This window comes from Diorhabda carinulata, chromosome 3 (assembly GCF_026250575.1).
Source record: "Diorhabda carinulata isolate Delta chromosome 3, icDioCari1.1, whole genome shotgun sequence".
NCBI lineage: Eukaryota > Metazoa > Arthropoda > Insecta > Coleoptera > Chrysomelidae > Diorhabda > Diorhabda carinulata.
The window spans coordinates 16,730,135-16,749,884 of record NC_079462.1 but is presented as its reverse complement, the minus strand read 5'-3'; the positions used below and the strand labels follow the sequence as shown (position 1 = coordinate 16,749,884).

Below are 19,750 nucleotides of genomic sequence, written 5' to 3'. Positions count from 1 at the left end.
CCAACTTCATTCCTTGTAGTCCACTCCTTCCTTCTGTTCAAATCTTCTGGCTACGAGTCTGGCCTTGTATCTTCCATCTGCTTTCTCTCGAAGTACCCACCGACATGTGATAAGTTTCACTCCTTCAGGGCAGTCCACCAGTTCCCAAGTTTTCATTTCCATTAGCGAGTCGTACTCCTCCTGCATTGCTTTTCTCCACTTTTCATCTTTAAGTGCCTGACTCACCGGAATGTCTTCAGCTTCACCAATCATGGCTACTTTTGCGCTCATTCCTCCATGTCTGTTATTAAGTACATAGTCTTTCAGTCTCGGCGGTGGTTGCAAAGTTCGACGATCTCGCAAACTTCTCCTTCCTGGCTCTTCTTCTGGCGGTTGTGTCCCACTTTCGTTCTCACTTTCCTCTTCAGCACTTTCTCCAGTCGTCCAGTTGTCTTCTTCTTCGTCTGACTCACTGCTACTTTCTTCTTTCTTCTCAGGTGTACCCTCTGTTGCCGATGTCTCAACTTCAGTGCCTTGCCTCTGTCGTATCCTCTCCTCGTCGAAGATTACATTGTCTGAAGTAATGACCTCTCTTTTCTCTTTCATGTAAATCCTGTAACAGGGCGAATCAATGTCATAGCCAACCAGAATTCCCTTTTCTGATTTTCTATTTATTTTGCCTCTCTTTTGTGCTTGGGTCAGCACATAACATTCACAGCCAAAAGGTCGCAGTTTCTCAATCTTCATTTTCCTTCCAAACCACAATTCTGCTGGACTCTTTCCTGGTACGTTGCTGGTTCCTGTCTGGTTGATCGTGAAGATCACGTGGTTCATTGCCTCTGCCCATAGTTTCTCGTTCAATCCATCTTCATGTATCGCTGCCCTGGCTGCTTCGACAATAGTTCTCATTTCTCTTTCAACCCTTTCATTTTGCTCTGGCGTGTGTACATTCGTAAAGGTGTGAAAGATTCCCAACTTGTCCATGAGTTCTTTCGTTTTTGCATTCTTCAGTTCCGTGCCGTTGTCCGATCTCAGGCTCTTCACTCTCCTTCCTAGTTGATTTTCTACAAGTCTCAGGTAGCTTGCAATCTTCTCAGGGGTCTCACTTTTCGTCTTCATGAAATAACAGCTTCGGTAGTGAGTGAAGTCGTCCTTCAACATGAGCCAATACTTTGCTCCTCCCAGAGATGGGATGTTCATCTCTCCAGTGTCGACATGAACAAGATCTAACGGCTGCTGGGCTGTCTTGGGATTGTTCGGATGTGCGGATCGATGTTGCTTGCCATATGCGCACCCTGTGCACACATAATTATTCCAGTCATCAACATACTTGATCCCTTTCCTTTTCAGTATGTCCCTCACATACTTCACGTTTTGATGGGCAGGTCTTTCATGCCATACTTTGTTCGACTGAACCATCAAACTTGCCTCTTCTTCCTGTCCTTCTCTTCTGAGCATCATTTTGTATAAATTTCCTTTGCGCCTTGCTACTGCCACAACCTCGTTGCTTTTCTTACAATGGAATGTCGACTCGTTTTCATCTGCCTTCTGTACATGTCCCTTGTCTAACATGTGACTGACTGAGACGTTATGTGTTGACTGGCTCCACTGTCTTGATACCATGAAGTTGCCCTGTCCTGCGAGATGTCGTTGTCCAGTGTCGAGAGAGCTGTGGTCAAAAATGCCTTCTTGGGTTTTCCATTTGCTGACTTATTTCCTTCTTCTCGGGATGGACAATCCTTTGCGAAGTGGCCTTTCTGCTTACAATTGTTACATGAGTATTTCTTCTTGCAATACTCAATGTACTTCTGACATGCCTTTCCTCTGCACTCCTTGATCACGTGACCTGGCTTCCCACATTTGTAACATGTGAACTGTGACTTGTCCTGCTTGCTCGACGACTGCCCTTGTTTACCACGTTTTGCCATGAGAGCGTTGCTGGTACTGCCCTCTGCGTTTGTCGTCGGTTCTCTAAGCTGCTCGTCCTCAAGTCTCAGACGTTCGATGAGTGTGTCCAAGTTCTTTGCATGTCCCGTCACGTTGTTCCACGCAGCTCTGAAATGTGCCAGTTTTGGCGGTAAGACACTCAAAATCCTCGTCATGACCCAACTTTCCCTCATTGGATCTTTTTCAGTTGACAATTCCTCTGCCAAGTCTCCATACAGTTCTCTATTGCTGACTTGCTCTCATCATACTCAAAGGTAAAGAATTTGATTCGGGACGTTTCTAAAGTTACATCAGTCTTTGTACCATATAAACTATTTGTCTATCATGTCTTTGGAAGTTTTACAATTAGCAATTTTGTTAGCTATCTTACTGTTTACATTTAAACCTATCAGTGTTTGAGCTTCGACATCTTTCTTTGTCCAAGCTGAAATAGTTGCATCTGACGCAGCACCTGCTGGTCTGACTTTCGTGCCTGATACAATCTTAAACAGGTCTTTGTTCTTAAGTGCTAGGTTTAATTTAAATCGCCAAGAAATAAAATTGACATTCCCCTGACTATCTTCACTTAACATCTCCAACTGAGATTTTACAGTATCCATTTTGCATTTAAATTCTACAATTTGACTGACTTCTGACAATTTTTAAATAAACAAAATGAATTTACAATCTTTCGTGGCGATTTTCTGACTTAAAATGACTTGCGTGTGCGTTGTTCAACGTTGACTTGCTGTGCGAGCCGGATGTGGTCGCCTGACTGCGTGCCTGTTCTGACGTTTTGAACTGCTTGCTGGACTTCGCCGTCGCTTTCCTGGCTTTATTTACAACAAAACCCTTTTACAGCTGCCCTGGGCCCATAACCTGTTGTTAATTTACAGTGGGTTTTGGGTTTGTAGTTGCAAATAAATTGAGTCCAATCTTGATCAATGTTCGATTTATTGAACAGGATTTCAAAGTGCGTTCAAATAACAATAATAACGGAATAACAATTTCGGAGCACGTTTTTCTTTCGCCTTTCTTTTCGCTTGTGTCACTATTACATGAAACTGTCAAAAGGTGCTTATCGCCTACTAATTTTTAATAAAATCAGAATACATTAGAATACATAATTACCAACTTTGACTCTATATAAAACAAAAGTATAGTGTGAAGTTGGATAGGGTCAAGGTTAGGTTGGGTTCGGGTCAGCTGTCAATTGATCAATTCTCAACAAGAGTCAAACTAAAAGAGTTTTTATTAGAGATTGAGATACGTAAAAAAACTGGAGGTATTAAAACTATAAAAAGACTTAGGTTTACAACCAAGTATATTTACAAAAGAATTTTATGACTAAGCCATTCATTATGAGGGATAAATATCTAGCACCTACCCATTTCATGTAATGTTATCTTAAGTAGTTTCTGTTTTTTAGGTTAGATTTTGTTGTATAGCATGAATAAATTAATACGATGTTTCATGTTTATTTCTTAAGGAGGCATCTAAAGTCGTCGCAAAGCAAGTTTGTTTCGGGACCCATTTTGAAAGCTTGAAATGGACCTTTAAACTCTGGCATAATCAGTTTATTAATCAGCTTATTAGCTTACAAGGTATTATAAAACCAGTGGATAATACTTAATAGTCAAAGTGATATGTAAATTAAAAAAAATAACCAATGAATTAATATAAATAACACATTTAATCAATCATGTGCATGCTGCAACATCTCAATAATTATAAGAAACTATAAACATCAATGAAGAGTATCTACCGAAACATTTTCAGTTTATACGTTAAATAATTGCAAAAGGCGATTTTGTCTGTTAATGGTACCTTCGGGAACTACTTCCGGTTTGAATAAGTCTTCGTCGTCACCAGCACCGAGGTTATAGAAACATTCATCGTCAAGTTCATAGAATACACCTTCATTCTGGCAGCAAATATTGTATAGCGTAGCACAGGCTAGTACAATCTTCCCCGCTTTTCGTGGTGAAACTCTGAGATGGTTAAGACATGGGAATCTCTCTTTCAAAATGCTGTAAGCATTCTCAATAACTCGCCGTGTGCTTTTATGCCTCCTATTATAATTATGTTCGACTATAACATTTGGATTTCTTCTCAGGGTAACCATAAGCCACTCTTTCAGTCCATATGTGCTGTCTCCCAAGATCACTACGTTAGGAAAAGGTCGGAATCCTTGACCAAAATCTTTTGCATCGTGGATACTGCCAGGCATCCGCGAAGTCTTTGCAAAAAAAAGTGACAAGTGCAAAGTTAGTGTAAGTTAATTGTGGAACACAAAGACTTCTCACTTTGCAGCAAATGCAAATTAAAAGTGATAAGTGCAACGTTGCAAAGTATTATTGTGGAAATTTTCGATAGGTTTAATTGAAGAAAATATACGAATCAAGACTCTCAATATATTTAATTTAGAACAATATAAAATATACCAAACATCAATTACGCAAAAATGCTACCTAAATTACTTTCAAAATACATTCAATATACCATTAAAAATAATTGGTTTCTCTAGTGTTTGAAATATGATAAAATACCGATTCCAAATTTTGAACATTATTACAATAAAGAATCTTTTTTATACTTCGGCTTGATAACAATAATGAGGTGAATGTTGTGATGTAAAGTTCAAGGCAGTGTGTTTATTTGTAATTGTTTCACGTCAAGCCTAAAAGATACTGTTGCAGAAGACTTCAACTAAAATCGAAATGTCAATCTTTTAAAAATGATCAAAAACAAAATTAATTTTAAAATAGAAGAGAATAAAAATCAAGAACATTTGGAAACATATTCAATCATATATTATAAGTGTATTTGTTTCATTTCTATTCTGTCATATGCGTCATTAAACTCATTAACTTCATTTTATGAAACGGGCTCAATTTACGTATTTAACAAATACGCAGATTCATCTAAAGTACATACAAGTATATCTCAATTATTACGAACAATATTTATGACCAAAAATATAACTTTTGTATAAATTTTTTTCATTAATAAGACATATCTCTATTTAGATTGAACTAAAAAATCACGCAATTTTGTCACTTTGTTTTAAAATCAAAATCACTTTGTCATCTTCGTCACTCACACACATTAAATCCGACGCTACGGAGGGAGTGTCACAATTGGTATTTCTTTCTATTTCGTCACCACTCAACAAATCATTATCGTAATTCGCCAGAAAATCCATGTCAATGGTCGTCGTTTTTAAAGAGTTAATAGCTCGATTAGCTAAACTCAGCTCCGGAGTTGGAATGTTGCAAGATATAATTTCATTATCTGGAATTGCGATGGATAATTGGCCGATACTGAAAATATTTATAAATTAGTATATAAAATTTAAGTACTGCTCAATTTAAACAATGTTTTTTGTTTAAAATAATTGCTAAATTACACTATATCAAAAGTTAATAGTAGCAATGATGATTTATAAATTTATACAGAAAACATTCCACTTTTTTAATGGATATTATCACTTTAGTTTTCATTGAAAGGTATTTGGAATGAAAATAATAGTTCGCGTCTTTAGGTGGGGTGATTTTGTGAAATAAGTACATATTATTATTTAACGAGCACTTCCTTGTTATTATATCAACGCAAACGATGTACAACATTTATTGTAAGTGTAAACTTATTTCATTCTGAATTTATTTTCTTTGAATATTGAAAACTTTAATGCACGTTGCAGTAATATCGCATTTGTCCATTTTTGTACAAAGTTTTTATAGACAGAATGAAATAATATAAACTGTATTTATAGCGACAAACATGCTTATTACTTTTCACGAACGACGACTTTTTTTACCTAGCTATATGTTCGAAACTATCCGGAATGGTTGCTGTTAATTTAACTTTCAATACATTTTGGAACCATTCTGATGTGTTGGGTCTAAAATTGAATATAAGAAAACATAATTATTTAATATTTTATATCAGAGAAAAAATCTTTTGATCTCAAGTGGACTTACTGTTAGGAGATTTGATGTTAAATAGATTTTTTTCTAATTTTTATCATTTCCTTATAAAATAAATACTTACAATGGTGTATATCTGACGACAGATGGTGTTAGTTTAAAATCTGGCACTGAATACCTTCCAGTATCGAGTAGGGAAGGTGTTAGATTTGGTTTTATTTCGTAACCGTTGCATTTTGTTAGTCCTTTCAATGTATTAACATCGAATTTAATTTTGTCTAAAATGAAATTTAATTATAATAGCCGCGAATGCAACGTGAAAAAAAAGTAATCCCAGAAGCAGTTAGAAGTAAAATACTAAAGCTACCATTATACTAGGATGCTAGCATCCCACTTTCAGTCGAATTTGTGTAGGGATCCCGGACTGCTATTTTATTTTAATTTTGAACTCTTCAAAATGCTCAAAGATTGAAGTGACGACAGATTTCTATGCATTCAGTTTGTCAATCTTGTTGGCGTCGCTTTCTAACCTACTATCCCAAATACAAGGATGTTTTTCTACTTCACATATTAAATTTTCTATATCCAATTTGTTATCAACATATTTTTCAATACGTTTCAACTCTTCCTCTTTATTTTTCTTCTTTAAATCTAGTTCTTTTTGTTTGGTTTTAGGCCTACTTTTGTTTTCCGTAAGCTCAGGTTCCGGTTCTTCCAGAGACGAGCCTTCCGAAGGGGTATTTCCTATGTCACCCACAACACTTTCACTCACGTCATAAAACATTTCACTTTCCATCCCAAAACACACTAAAGATATACTGTACTAGACACAGTAATCACTCAGACTCAGACAGCAGTCCTCAGGCCCTCACGTGATCAAACTGCGTGCGCACGCATATGTCAAATAGAGCGCCTGCTCGAATGCTAGCAGCCTAGTATAATGCGCCGTATTTGAAGCGACCGGCTGCTCGCATTTCAGCATCCCAGCCGGGATGCACAAAATCGAGCCTCCGGGTGGCTGTTTTAGCATCCGATGCTGGCATCCCTAGTCTAATCGCTCCCATTTTATTTAATGCCCCGCTAACCTCCCGGATACCAGCATCCTAGTATAATGGTAGTCTAAAACGTTTCGATTATCGTTTGAATGTGTGGGTTAATTAATAGCTATTGCGTCAAAATTATAAAATGTATATAAAACTACCTTTGTCTACTGGTCCTAATTGTTGTGCTATACTGAACATATGATCGGCAGTCCAAAAGTTTGGTATTCTCACGAAAATTTTACCGGTGTCAACCGGTAAATAAAAGCCGAGTTTATGAAGTAATAATACGAATGGTTGATACTTCAAAATGTTTCCTTGATCTACGGTCCACGGGACTAATGGTATAGGCAAATTCAACACTAAAATATATAACGTATATTTATGTCATTTTGAAGGTTGAATCAGATCAGTTTAATATTTCATAGAAATTTTGTGATGCCGCAATTTTAGATTAATAAATATATAATTAATTTGAATTTTAAACTTACTGGTAAAATAATAAACTATCGGTTCTAATAAATGATGGGTTTCTTTAAACTGTTCGGGATTGCCCAACAATAATTTGACATAACACGCTTCTAATAATACATCCTGGAGCCAATCTAAAAATTTTCCTTTGTTTTCTTTGTGCAAATAATCTTTGATAGCTTCTGTATCGCTGACTATCAGATTGCCTTTGTGAATAGGTATATCCTCAACGATCCTTCTCATTCTTTTGACATCGGCGAAACTATTTCGTCTTTCGATTCTTCGCTCTTTAAGAAGATTCTCGTATTCATTTTCGGATATTATATTTTGTTCTAAAAGTTCTTCTATAATTGACATCTGAGATTTGATTTTGAATCCGCTTTCTTCGTATCTTTGTGTTATTCCAGCAATAGCGTTAGACGATTCTTTACTTTGATTATAATACTTTAGTAGATTATCTTTTTCTTCTTTAGTCCACCTAAACAACATTAGTATTTCATCGAGAGGCCTACACCTGGGCAGAAAAGAACAATAATTTTTAAAAATCTGCTCAAATATTTGATAAAGAAATTGTTTTAGTACCATTGCCTCGGTTTCCAGAGTTAAGTCCACGATTTTTATTGTCGCCGTTACTTTATACATAATAAAGCTGATATATAATCTGAGCTTTTTTCCCTTTTCCAAGTATTTTAATAATACATTCATTCACTGATTAAAATTGTTTCTGATAATAAAGAAACGTAATTCGCGAAATAAATTATGTCGATAATGCTTTAATGTAAAACGTGATACCTATCGAGTCGAAAGAAAATTTGTGTAATTCCACATTAAACGAATAAAGTCTACCAGAACTTTAAGACAAACGATTACTTAAACGTATTATAATAGAAGTAATAATAAAAAGTAAAGCATGGAAGAAAAGTTCCTTTGAAAATACATAGTTGTTTCACAATTATTATTTTTGTTTTATTTTGTCATAGCCGATGGAATGACTTAATTAAATTACAAGCATGAAAAGTGTCAAATACTAAACCAAAACTGATGTGTATATCAAAGCGTTGGATCCTAGTGTAGCAATCGTGAAACAAACTATTACCGTTAGTCCACAAGCTGTAGGAAGGTACATTGTTAGTTAATTAGTAAAAAAGTTAGTGTTTTTCTGTACCTAAAACGAAATTTACTTTTCGGTGAAATTTGTTAAAAAAAAACTATACTCACTCGGGAACTTTTTCATTTGTCTTCGTAGCGAGATTTCCGTTAAAATCTATGGACGATGGATTATTATCAATGCAATGCGTTCCAGAAATATTAATAAATTTATGTATTACGTATTCTATAAGATCAGACCAATCCTAAATATAAAAGTATTAATAAATAATCATTCTTCTACTAATACTATCATAATGTTCTAAATAGGTGATTAATTTTTCTTAGATTCGTTCGGCTTATTTCGAAAATTTTCATAATCCAGTCAAAATAGACAAAAATAAGTCATTCGATCCTACTTCTGCAAAAGTGCAAAATTAAGGTTTTTTTCATTTTTCTCGAAAACAGTAAATATTATCGTGAAAGTAGGTCAGACAAAAGTTGTAGTTCATACAATTCTCTACAAAAATGGTTCAGTCACTTTTTATCTTACGACTCACCATTCGTGAGATATCGCGGTTTTAATCATCAGAAAATTCATATTTTACATAATATGCACTAAAATGCAGCCTGTATACGTCACCGGACGTTAAATATAAATGAAAATAAGAAACTATTGGTTTGTGTTACTTACACAATAAAACTTGTATATGTTACAGGAGAAGTAGATTGTTAGGGAGAGTTGACTCTGCATAGGAGAAAGAGTTAACTCTTACTAAAAGTTTCAGTAAAAGTTGGATGAGAATAAACAGATCAACTTTACCTAGGAAGAGTTAACTATACCTACTGTGGTTTAGTAAAAGTTTATTCCGAGATGTTGCTCTTCTCATATAACTGCGCGCGCATATCTTTGTTTTGTTTATGTTTATTCCAGCTCTAGTTGTTTACTGTCTTTACCGTTATCTTCCCGTTCACGTGGATTCAGTAAGTGTTTACATTTCAATAATTAGTTGCAGTTTGTTGTAATAGCCCAGTAAACGAAGTAGTTTAAAGTTGTAAAGTAATCTATCTAATGTGTGTCGTGATTCTCCGAATTTGAGCGATCTTACGTTAACTGGACAGCCAAAAACCTAGGCGGAATCTGTTTTTTCTTTCATTCATAGTTTAGATGCCGCTCAAGGCAAAGATAAACCGGAAAAGTAATATTTTGTTATCTATAGATTCCAGGAGTGTTATTTGTTCAAGTTTGAAATGTTTCCCAAATATCGAATGATCCATTTACAAATACTATTTCATTTTTTATCGTTTTTTCCAGATCACTCACTGTTTCTGTTTCTGATATGTTTTTAAAAATTGATGCCTTGCTAGTCTTGCAATTAATTCAATACAAATGCTTTTTCTCTTCGTTTCCTGGACTACAATTAATTTCAGTGTGTCTTTAAATTTTAATAATCACTTTCAGAGTGTAATGTAATTATGCCAGACTCCAAGGAACAAGTGTTTCGAGAAAAGCTAAATCTAGAACGCTCGGCTTCCAAAGTAAATTCACAGGTGTTGTCCAAATTGAAATACGACAGCTATATTGAAAAAGTCACAAGTCTAAAAACCTCGATTAAAAAAGAAAGCATTGATCTTAGGTTTTTAAGGCGATATGATATTATTGAAGTAAGCGGTATTACAAAACTAATTCACTCTGTCACAGACCAAGAAAACGTAAAGTATTATGTTTTTGATGAAGAGCTGTTTGAAGTTCTAAACGAGGCGCACATATCCACTGGACATGGAGGAAGAGATCGCATGATTGAGTAATTGAAAGGAAAATTACAAAATGTAACTACAAAGGACAATTTACTATTTTTAAGCTTGTGCGAACCTTGTATTCAAAAATTGAATGAATGAATTCTCGATGTCAAGTGGATTTGATTGATTTCCAGTCGCAACCCGATAAAGATTTTAAATTGATAATGGTGTACCAGGATCATTTAACAAAGTTTGTTGTGCTAAAGCCACTGAAATCAAAGACTGCAAACGAAGTATTTGATATTTTTACTTTGTTAGTATGGCCAAACTTCAAAATGGTGCATGGCAAACCGCGACATAGTCAGTGTCAAGGTAGTGTTGAGAGATCCAATCAAGACATAGAGAATATGATAACAGCAAAATAGAGTGAAGGCTTAAAGTTTATTCAACTTATGAAAATACTGCATTGCATAGTGGGATAAAAAGGTCTCCGTACGAGGCAATGTTCAGTTGCCCCCCGAGACATGGCTGATCCATTTCAAAACTACCTACTGAGATATTGACAAATTTAGAAATAGAAGAGGATCTTCAATGTGCTTTTAATCAAATACAGGAGCAGTAACAACAAGAAAGCGAAGCAGAATGTAACGGGAATGGAAATACTAATATCATTGGACCAAACCAAAATTTATCAAGTGGTGAAAATTGGCTCGTGGATGATGGTAATTATATCCTCACTGACCTGGACAAGTCTACAGAGTCCATCACGAAGCAGAGAAATGAAGCGTTTCACTGTCTAGAACAGCAAGCTAAACCCATGAAAAAAAGCTCCGATCGGATTCATCCGCCACTAGCAAAAGGAACATCACTCCGCATTCCTGTCGCAGATGTTGACCGCGGAAGAGGAGATGCTCGATCTATCCTTGGCATAATACTGGAGGTCGACGATGATGGATTCTATCGAATCGGAACAAGAAATGAAATTCTAAAGTAGCTTTTTTCAAGGTAATTTTCTCTTTCTCTCTGATTCTCGTTTCTCTCCCAGTCCCCAATATTAAATTTTTATATTTTTCAGGTCTCAATTCAGTAAATGTCCCACAAACATTATTAATGAAAATTAAGTCCCTATGGAAAAAATTATTGCTTTGAGGACTGTTGCAACTTCACAATCGCTTGGAAATGGACAAGGATTTTTCAAATGCTCTTGCCACACTAAATGCATATCTAATAAGTGCATGTGTAAAAAGAAAGATGTACTCTGCAACTCAAAGTGTCACAGATATTTACCTTGTTGTAATAAATAATAAACATTGTCCAATAAAATTGTTGATTTGGAGTTTTTACTTTTTTATTTGTTTTTTTTTTATTTATTTATAGGGAAGACTGTTTTTCCTTAAGGAAAGTCAACTTTCACTAATTCAAGGTAGTAAGAGTATAATTTCATTAGATATAATCAACTCTGACTTTCTTGTTGATTACAATATCACTGTTTCCATTTATTCAACTTTTCCTGAAAATATCCGTAAGAGTCGACTTTACCAAGGCCAAATCGGTTTTCCCCTTGCAAAAAGTCAACTTTTACTAACTCAATGCAGTAAGAGTATATTTTCCATAGGTCAAGTCAACTCTGTCTAGTAAAGGTTGTTAAAAATTTATCACTTTTTCCTTTTAATCAACTTTTACTAAAAAGTCCAGTAAGAGTCGACTTTACCTAGGAAGAATCAACTCAAACTGGAGAATCCACTTTTCCTGTAACATATACATTAAATGAAGATTTTAAAATATACGACTATACTGTTGGTCCCTAATTCCCTTCGACGGTAACCTTGAGTAACATCTGCTAGCTACAGCTATGTCATTGTTCGAGTGTGGAGGGTCACATACCTGCCTATTTTTGAATAAAGTGAATGAAATGACTCAGTATATAATGTTAGTTTTGAAAATTCCTGTGCAGTGCAGTAATATTTTCAATTTTAATTTGTGCTGTTAAATCATTGAAACAAAATGTCAGAAGTTTGTTTCATTTGTTGTTGTTGTTGATCGTGGAATGAAGTGTTGAAAGGAATGATAATTTGTTTAAATACTTGAAAGACAAGCAATCTGTGACAGTCCACGTGCAAGAGTAGTATTGTTGCAGCTAAGAGACAGAACAAGGTAGTACATCTACGATAAGTCCACCTCATACTAGAGCACTGGTAAGTGAGCCAGATTTCAACTTTAAAAGATATTGTTTATTTTGCGGCGATAAAGCAAATTAAGAAGCTGAAAAGAAGAAAGCGCAGAATGTTCGTCGTAAAATTTATAACGTACCTACACTAGAATTTAAAGATTCCATTTTAAAGGTAGCTCGGACTCGTTCTGATGACGTAGCAAAAGCAGTTATTGCCCGTATTGAGTAGTTGCTGCTGAAGCTAAGTACCACCATAACTGTTATAATATCTTTCTCAGGCCTACTACGGGATATAAAGTCGCGGTCGGCCCGAAGATGAGTCAGTAAACTTGGCAATGGAGGAAAAATTTCAGTACATTGAAAATAATGATGATTGTCAATTTTCATTACAAGAATTAAAATATATCAGCAAAAATCCAACTATAGATAATAAAACAATTAAAAGAAGATTAAAGTTAAAGTATGGTGATAAAATTATTATAACTGAGAAGAAAGGTAGCTTAACAATTATCTATTTTATTGATAATCAGTACGATATTCTTAATAAAGCTTGGTATGAAAATCAAAAACAAAATAAAAACGAAGAACGATTCAGAATATTAAAAGCTGCTGCAGCAATCATTCGAGAGGATATTCAATCTGTAGCGATTGATAATGATAATTATCCCCCGCCGAGTCGAATGTTTAACAGCGATATTCCGGAGTCCTTGACTTATTTTTTGGAGTAAGTAATTTTAAAAATTCGTCCATTTAAATTAGATCATTTGAAATTAATATGTACAACTAACAGCCACTGTATAATGACTGCTGTTCCGCCTAGGTCTTTCAAATCAAGATTGCAATTGGGTTTATCAGTTTTTTTTCATCGACGATTTGGATCGAAGCGTCTTATATAGATTTTTTCGTCTTTCGGATTGTGTGCATCATACAATGATACTGTAATGTATGAGGTAGCAGCAATTCTGCATCGTCTACCGCATAATTTGCCACCAAAAACTGGCACAGTTATTCAGTATGTTGCAGACATTATGCTGATATAAATGTACATACTTTAGACGGTCATAATACGCTTCACATCATGGGGATCATTAAAATTATTACTCCAAAAAGTTCAGTTATATCAGAAAAGCCTATATTACGAACAAACATACTTCCAAAAAAATGCGCCAAATACATTACCTCATAGGTGGTGCGGAAATGTGTGCATATTATGTAAAATATGAATTTTCTAATGATTAAAACCGCGATATCTCACGAATGGTGAGTCGTAAGATAAAAAGTGACTGAACCATTTTTGTAGAGAATTGTATGATCTACAACTTTTGTCTGACCTACTTTCACGATAATATTTACTGTTTTCGAGAAAAATGGAAAAAACAATAATTTTGTACTTTTGACCTTGAATAAAATTTTTTGCAGAAGTAGGATCGGAGGGGATTTTGACATTTCATTTATAATGACGTATTTAACGTCTCTGTCAATTTTCAGCTCTATGCGAATTTTGCCTAAGTCAAATGTCTATTTTGAATGGACTATCAGTCATTCTCGACCTCATACAAGAATAATTGAGAATTGAAAAAAGAAGATTAAAACGTTGATTGAATTGAAAATTGAATATAAGCGAAATTTTAATACTACTCACATCACAAAGTTCATAATCGGTCTCCCATATTTGGGAAAACGTTTTGAGAATGCTTGGTTGAAATAACGTTTCTATATTATTGAGATCACCACCGATATGGTGCATCATAGTAAAAATGCAATTGTTTATGAATTCTCCATTTTCTTTGAAATTTTCCAACAGCAGCCCATATTGTCGCATAATTTCAACCGTTCCAAAACTAAAAATAAATTAATTTAAAAAAAAACTATTTTAATTGATATAACAACATACTTTTTTAAATGTTCCGCCATATTAGAATGGTGTTCTTGTGTAGTACAAGAATTGTCCAAAAATAAACAAAAATTATGATTAGTTAAAATAAGATCCTGCAAATACTGTTTGCTTTGCATGTTCACATTGTACCTTCTCAATAATAATACAAATAACATTTTCAAATCTTGCACCTTCACTATTTGAGATTGCAATTTACCCAAATTATCTTTATCAGTGTCGCTTAAATGTATCATCTTTTGATATGCTTCTACTCCTTGAAGAAATTCTCTGATTGCCGTGACAACCTAAACAAATACGACAAAAGATAAAAGCTATTCAAATTAATCAATATTATTTGTTTACCAAATGAAGTCTTCGAAGACAGGGTCTCAAGTCCAAATTTGGTGTGGCGCAACTAATTTCTAATTCCTCGCAAATACATATCCCTTGAAACACCAAATATGACAAAATGTCATAACTCAAGACTGGACTGATATGTTCCGGATCTATTTCTAATTGTACGGCAAATTTTAAGAAATATGTTACTAACCAGAAGAAATGTGAAGTATCAATATGGATGTGAACATTTGATAAAAGTTCAGTATACAAGTTGTTTACTAAGGTCCCGTATCCTTTTAAAAGGAAATCAACCGTAAATTCTTTCAATATATTCGCTATATCTTCGTCAGTTGGAAGATGGTGGATTAAGCCCTTCATATTTATTCTGAAGATAAGATTTTTTTTATTATTTCCCTTTAGTTCATTATCTACATTAATCAAGAATATTGTAAAAATTGTATTCGGAAATTACACTTACATATTAGTTTTTCTTCTCTTCACGAGCTTCTTCCTCCTCAATTCCTTTTTATCCAAAGTTGTAGTTGATCTGCTTTTATTAGTATGGTACCGTGTTTTTTGAAAAGTTGGCGGCTTTTGATGTACTGGTTTTTGATGTGTCGGTTGGTCATCTTCGTTACTGGACGTCGATATAGATTCTTGATTTTCAACTTGAGTTACGTAACCGCAATCAGATATTTCGCTTTGATTAGATTGGCAGATCGAAGTGGATCTTTTGGAAAAATTTTGACCAGATAAATGTAATGGGATAGCGGAAATCACGATATCATTAGACTAAAATTAAATAAGTGTGTAATTAGAGCACAAATAAAAAATATGTATACAAATTGATATAGTTGGTGTTCTTTGATTATTCTATGAATAAAATCTAAATGTTTCTGTTGAATTTTTAATCTCTATAACCTTTTTTAGTGAGAATGAGAAAGAAATTATGAAAATGCTGTTTTACCTCCATGCTATGTCCCATCGAAGACACTCCACTGCTCGTACTAGTTTCTGTTTCAGTACTTTTATTCCTTTTCATCGCATTCAAGCTTTTAGTTCTGTTTTGTGCAGATCTCACAGCTTCCGTTGGATTACTCTTAGTTCTTTCTATTATCGCCTGAAATTGTTTTTATCAATATAATATTGAAATATTATTTCATAATTGATGTGTACCGACCCTGCTGCTAATGTTATTGTTGCTGTTATTAGTTGATTTATTTCGATAGTTCCCACCATTATCGCTAGAATCTGATGTAGGATCCGAAGTAATTACCGGCGAAGAATCATCGCTACCTTGATCGGGTGGTGAAGTATTGCTTTCATTATCTTCAGAACTATCGCTGTAAGAAGCTTCCAACCACAGATTTAGTAGTTTTTGGAGAGTACCAACGTGCTGATCTTTGTACATTAACGCTATTAGTTGGACTAGAGTAACGCCCCAGTAACCCTGAAATAGTTATAAAAAATACTTCATATTTTAATTGGCTATAGACGAAATGAAGCGGTTTGTTTCATACCTTTTGTGAAGAGGATATTAGAAAAATGATAATCTTATCAATACTTTGGGTGAATAAGTTCCACATGATCTGATTCTGCATACTAGTGTAACAGAAACCGCTAGATGGTGGTGATTTGTATTCGGGAATATGTAGAATATTCCTCAACAAAAGTAAACAATTGTTAATATTGTCACATTGTTCCAAATCTAATTGAGAATCTGATTCGACTATGAATTTCATGTGATCCACTACTGCTTTGGTGTTTTTGATTTCCGTAAAAACTTCTTTACTGGAAGTTAATAATTTTTTCAATTCGAACATTGTATGATTTCCAACGTCTGTACTTGACATTGCTTCATGAGAAAGGAGATATTCTGAAACAAAGGAGACACTTTTTGTTCTTGTACTATAGGAAAGATTTTATATTCAATTTTCTCTTCAAAAATTTTAGCACTTCATAAACTCTAACAATTAAATACAAAACCTTACCTACTGGAATAGTGAGATTCACCAAAATTTTAATAGTTGTATCAATAATTTTAGACGCATCACTAATTTTGCTGTCATCTTTAACAAGTAGAAGTAGTGGCATTAAATTTTTCTTGATATTTTCACCAAAACCAATTGCTCTTCGAAATGTTCTCAAAGTGCTATCCTCAGCATCTAATTTTCTTGAGATCTCCTCTAAAATAACTAAACAATCCATTATATATCAACTAAAGAGCGAATATAATATTTTAAAAATAAAAAATTTACGATCGATTTCGATATGAAGATTAATTATGAAAAATACTTTCTAAAATAATATATTTACCTAAACAATCTTCGTTGACGGAAACGTCGTCTCCACTTTGAACTAATAATGAAGAAAACGTGTTGTGTATTGGATTATAATTAGCCATAATTCTCCTTTGTGACTCTGAAGCATAATTGATAATCATGATACAAATTACACTTTATAAAAAAATTCTAAAATGGGAAATTGGAAAAATGTATTAACCAATAGAAGAGTTTTATTTGCAGGAATATTTATCAGGAGAGGGTAGCAATTTTGATGATTCAAATTCAAAAAACAAATTTGAAGCTTAGCGACTTATACAGGAATTTATATTATCACTATTTATTGAGTTTATTTGGGTATATATTCAATATAAATAAAACTAGTTACTTATTATTTTTTCATTGATAAAAAAATATGAATGTAAAATCGTGTTTAAGTTTATTCATTTATATAAACTAATCGTAAACAAGCCCATTTTTAGAATTATGTCTCCAAATATGTCGGTTTGTTTATGTATTAGTTATTAAAAAATATGATTTCAAAAAAAGTTTGTAATATAAATATTCGAAAGCTCGATTTTCATCATTTAAGATTCTATTTTCTATTTCAAAGAAGCTTTGTAATTGATCAAGTCTTCGAATCATAAACCTTATTTTAAATTTCTAAAAATAAACTCTTCCGTTGATAATACTTGTGGTCGATGGTTTTTATTCTAAAATATTCACCTTCTGCTAATCCGTAGATGTATAACTTTTTAACCTATTATATCAACAACAGTACCTTACATTTAAATATAGTAACTTCACACCTTATATTCATTTGTCTCACCAATTCAGTTTAATAAACAAACTAGTATAGAAGATTTGCAAATAATATTGATATAATCGAGTCGTCCTTGATTTTTCAAAAGCACTTTCGTTCAATATTTTATGTAGTACCGTTATATTAACGGGACAATGTTATGCAAGTCTAACGTTATATTGTTACTCCTTTTTATTTCACAATGTTTACATTCTTTATATATAACGTAATTATGTATCAAAAGAACCGTTATCACAGAAAAATATATTTATTAAAAATAAAGTCGACTATCTATTAATCTATACCGAAAAAGATCTACCATATTATAATGTTTTCGATAAATATGCGTCATTTTAATAAAGAAAAGTCCTACAAATGTATGAAAAATTCTATTGTTCATGATCTGTCCAATCAATGTTTTTTTCTCGGCTGTCAATTCCACTGGTTTCCACCTAAGTTCATTTTCGTAAATTGGTTTCTTTGGAAAGAATATCTCGTGAATATTATGTCAACGGTTTTTATGTAGTAGTCAGTTACGTAAAAACGTCAATAGTGCTATTTTTTTCAATTAGATTGGACGCGTATTTATTTAATAGAAATTAATCTATAGAAGTGTCTTAAAAACCCACTATTTTTATTATGCAGTTATAATTTATTTTACAGTTTGCGCCACATTACATATTTCGCAATTATAAAAAAATAGTCACTCCAATTTTAACCGTGTGTACTGTTGCAGAAACGTTTCATTTGACATGTATATATAAATATATTTCGAATAAATCTTCAGAATTTAGTAAAAAAGCTTGCTTATTTATTAATTCGTACCATGTGGTATATTTTTGTAATTGTAATAAAAGAGGCATTATGTCCAACCACTTTTCCAATACTAACTTCAGTATATAAACTGTTTGCGTTGATTTTAAGCATTCAATTATATAATTTTTAAAATTTTTCGTAGAACCAAGAGGTAAAATATCAGCGTATTCAGAAGTAAGATGTGTAAAAACACAAACCTCATATCTGTTCATACTTGTGATAGATAAATAAATTATATTTCTAAGAGCTGATAAAATATACTTTTTTGGTAATTTTGTTAAAAGTTTCCAATTCCATATATGTTCAGCAAAATATCTTGCAGAATTTCTTTTCGTTTTCAGAATAAAATGCGATTTCTTCAGATCCTTTTTATTCACCTTCAAAGATCTTATTATATCAATTTTTAAGGCAAGTTTTCTAGAAATATCGTTACCTTGTCGACGTCTCCATTTAGATATGTCTGAAGATTTCTCAGTTTCTACGAATTCTGGTTTAAATATTTTCTTTTTGATCGAGCGAAATATATCAAAAGCTGATATTTTAACCATTTATAATCGATTCAAAATACATGTCAATCGAATTGACATATTTTAGAAAAATAAAACAATAAACATTTATGTATATTCAATTCTTGTTATGTAGACTGTTAAATTGAAATGTTGAACTAAAATATATCACACGAGTGTGATAACTCTTCTTGTAACTGCGTTGATTAGTAGGTACCTAATAATAAAGTGAGGAGACGAATTTTGAAAACAAGAATTGGACAAACCTTAAATGTAATAGGTAAATAAAATACTAACCTTACTACACAAAAATCCAACAATCTACAATATTATATTAAATAAAACACAGTGCTAAGACACTTTCGACTAACATCAAACATTCTATCAAAACGTATTGAAAAAAGAAGAAGTTTAATAAAAATAAATAGAAAACTCAAATTAATAGACAGACAACACCAATACATCCATTAAGAGAGAACATCACTCCGTATTTGATAAAGAAAACTCGTTGCCGCTATTAATGCACGTGCGATATAAACGTGCTTTCGTTTTCCCGTTAAGCATGTGAATTTCCACCACATGTTCGGCGATTCGCAAGCGCAAAAAGTGATTTCTTTTATCTTAAGAATTGACGCAATTCTTGTAATGACGGTTAGATAGAAATACAAGAAATATTTAATTATCTGTCGAAATTGAACATAATTGATTGAATAATTGAAATTTCATAGATTTCAGTCAGTTGCAGTTGATTTCTTTTTCACTTAGTTGGTCTTTGTTTTCGCATATCT

At 33.3% G+C, this 19,750-nt stretch overlaps 2 protein-coding genes across 8 annotated transcripts; both read right to left on the bottom strand.

The window, feature by feature from the left end:
* Positions 1 to 1,544: 1,544 nt before the first annotated feature.
* LOC130891538 (DNA-binding protein HEXBP-like) lies at positions 1,545 to 2,099 on the bottom strand. The gene has a single exon (XM_057796358.1). It carries the CDS (start codon positions 2,097 to 2,099, stop codon positions 1,545 to 1,547), a length of 555 nt encoding a protein of 184 aa, XP_057652341.1.
* Positions 2,100 to 4,305: 2,206 nt separating this feature from the next.
* On the bottom strand, positions 4,306 to 19,497 carry LOC130891658 (protein timeless). 7 transcript variants are annotated; one of them, XM_057796514.1, is made up of 16 exons: positions 19,260 to 19,467; positions 16,873 to 16,977; positions 16,548 to 16,751; positions 16,077 to 16,432; positions 15,737 to 16,006; positions 15,524 to 15,676; positions 15,035 to 15,348; positions 14,581 to 14,941; positions 14,236 to 14,522; positions 13,984 to 14,182; positions 8,564 to 8,697; positions 7,366 to 7,859; positions 7,036 to 7,236; positions 5,959 to 6,112; positions 5,726 to 5,809; positions 4,306 to 5,228 (listed from the first exon to the last, which is right to left on the bottom strand). In XM_057796514.1, the coding sequence occupies exons 2-16, from the start codon at positions 16,958 to 16,960 to the stop codon at positions 4,949 to 4,951; spliced, it is 3,579 nt and encodes a 1,192-aa protein (XP_057652497.1). In that variant the 5' UTR covers positions 16,961 to 16,977; positions 19,260 to 19,467; the 3' UTR covers positions 4,306 to 4,948. The 7 variants fall into 7 exon arrangements, with proteins under 7 accessions (XP_057652497.1, XP_057652500.1, XP_057652499.1 ...); XM_057796517.1 differs by having other exon boundaries at positions 7,366 to 7,823; XM_057796516.1 differs by having other exon boundaries at positions 16,548 to 16,742.
* Positions 19,498 to 19,750: the final 253 nt, after the last annotated feature.

Coding starts and splice junctions, on each gene's coding strand:
- LOC130891538 (XM_057796358.1), bottom strand. CDS start 2,099: ATGAGGGAAAGTTGGGTCATGACGAGGATTTTGAGTGTCTTACCGCCA.
- LOC130891658 (XM_057796514.1), bottom strand. CDS start 16,960: ATGGCTAATTATAATCCAATACACAACACGTTTTCTTCATTATTAGTT. Junction 15,349..15,523: donor CGATGGGACATAGCATGGAG/GTAAAACAGCAT, acceptor ATTTAATTTTAG/TCTAATGATATCGTGATTTC. Junction 14,183..14,235: donor ATGGCGGAACATTTAAAAAA/GTATGTTGTTAT, acceptor ATTTATTTTTAG/TTTTGGAACGGTTGAAATTA.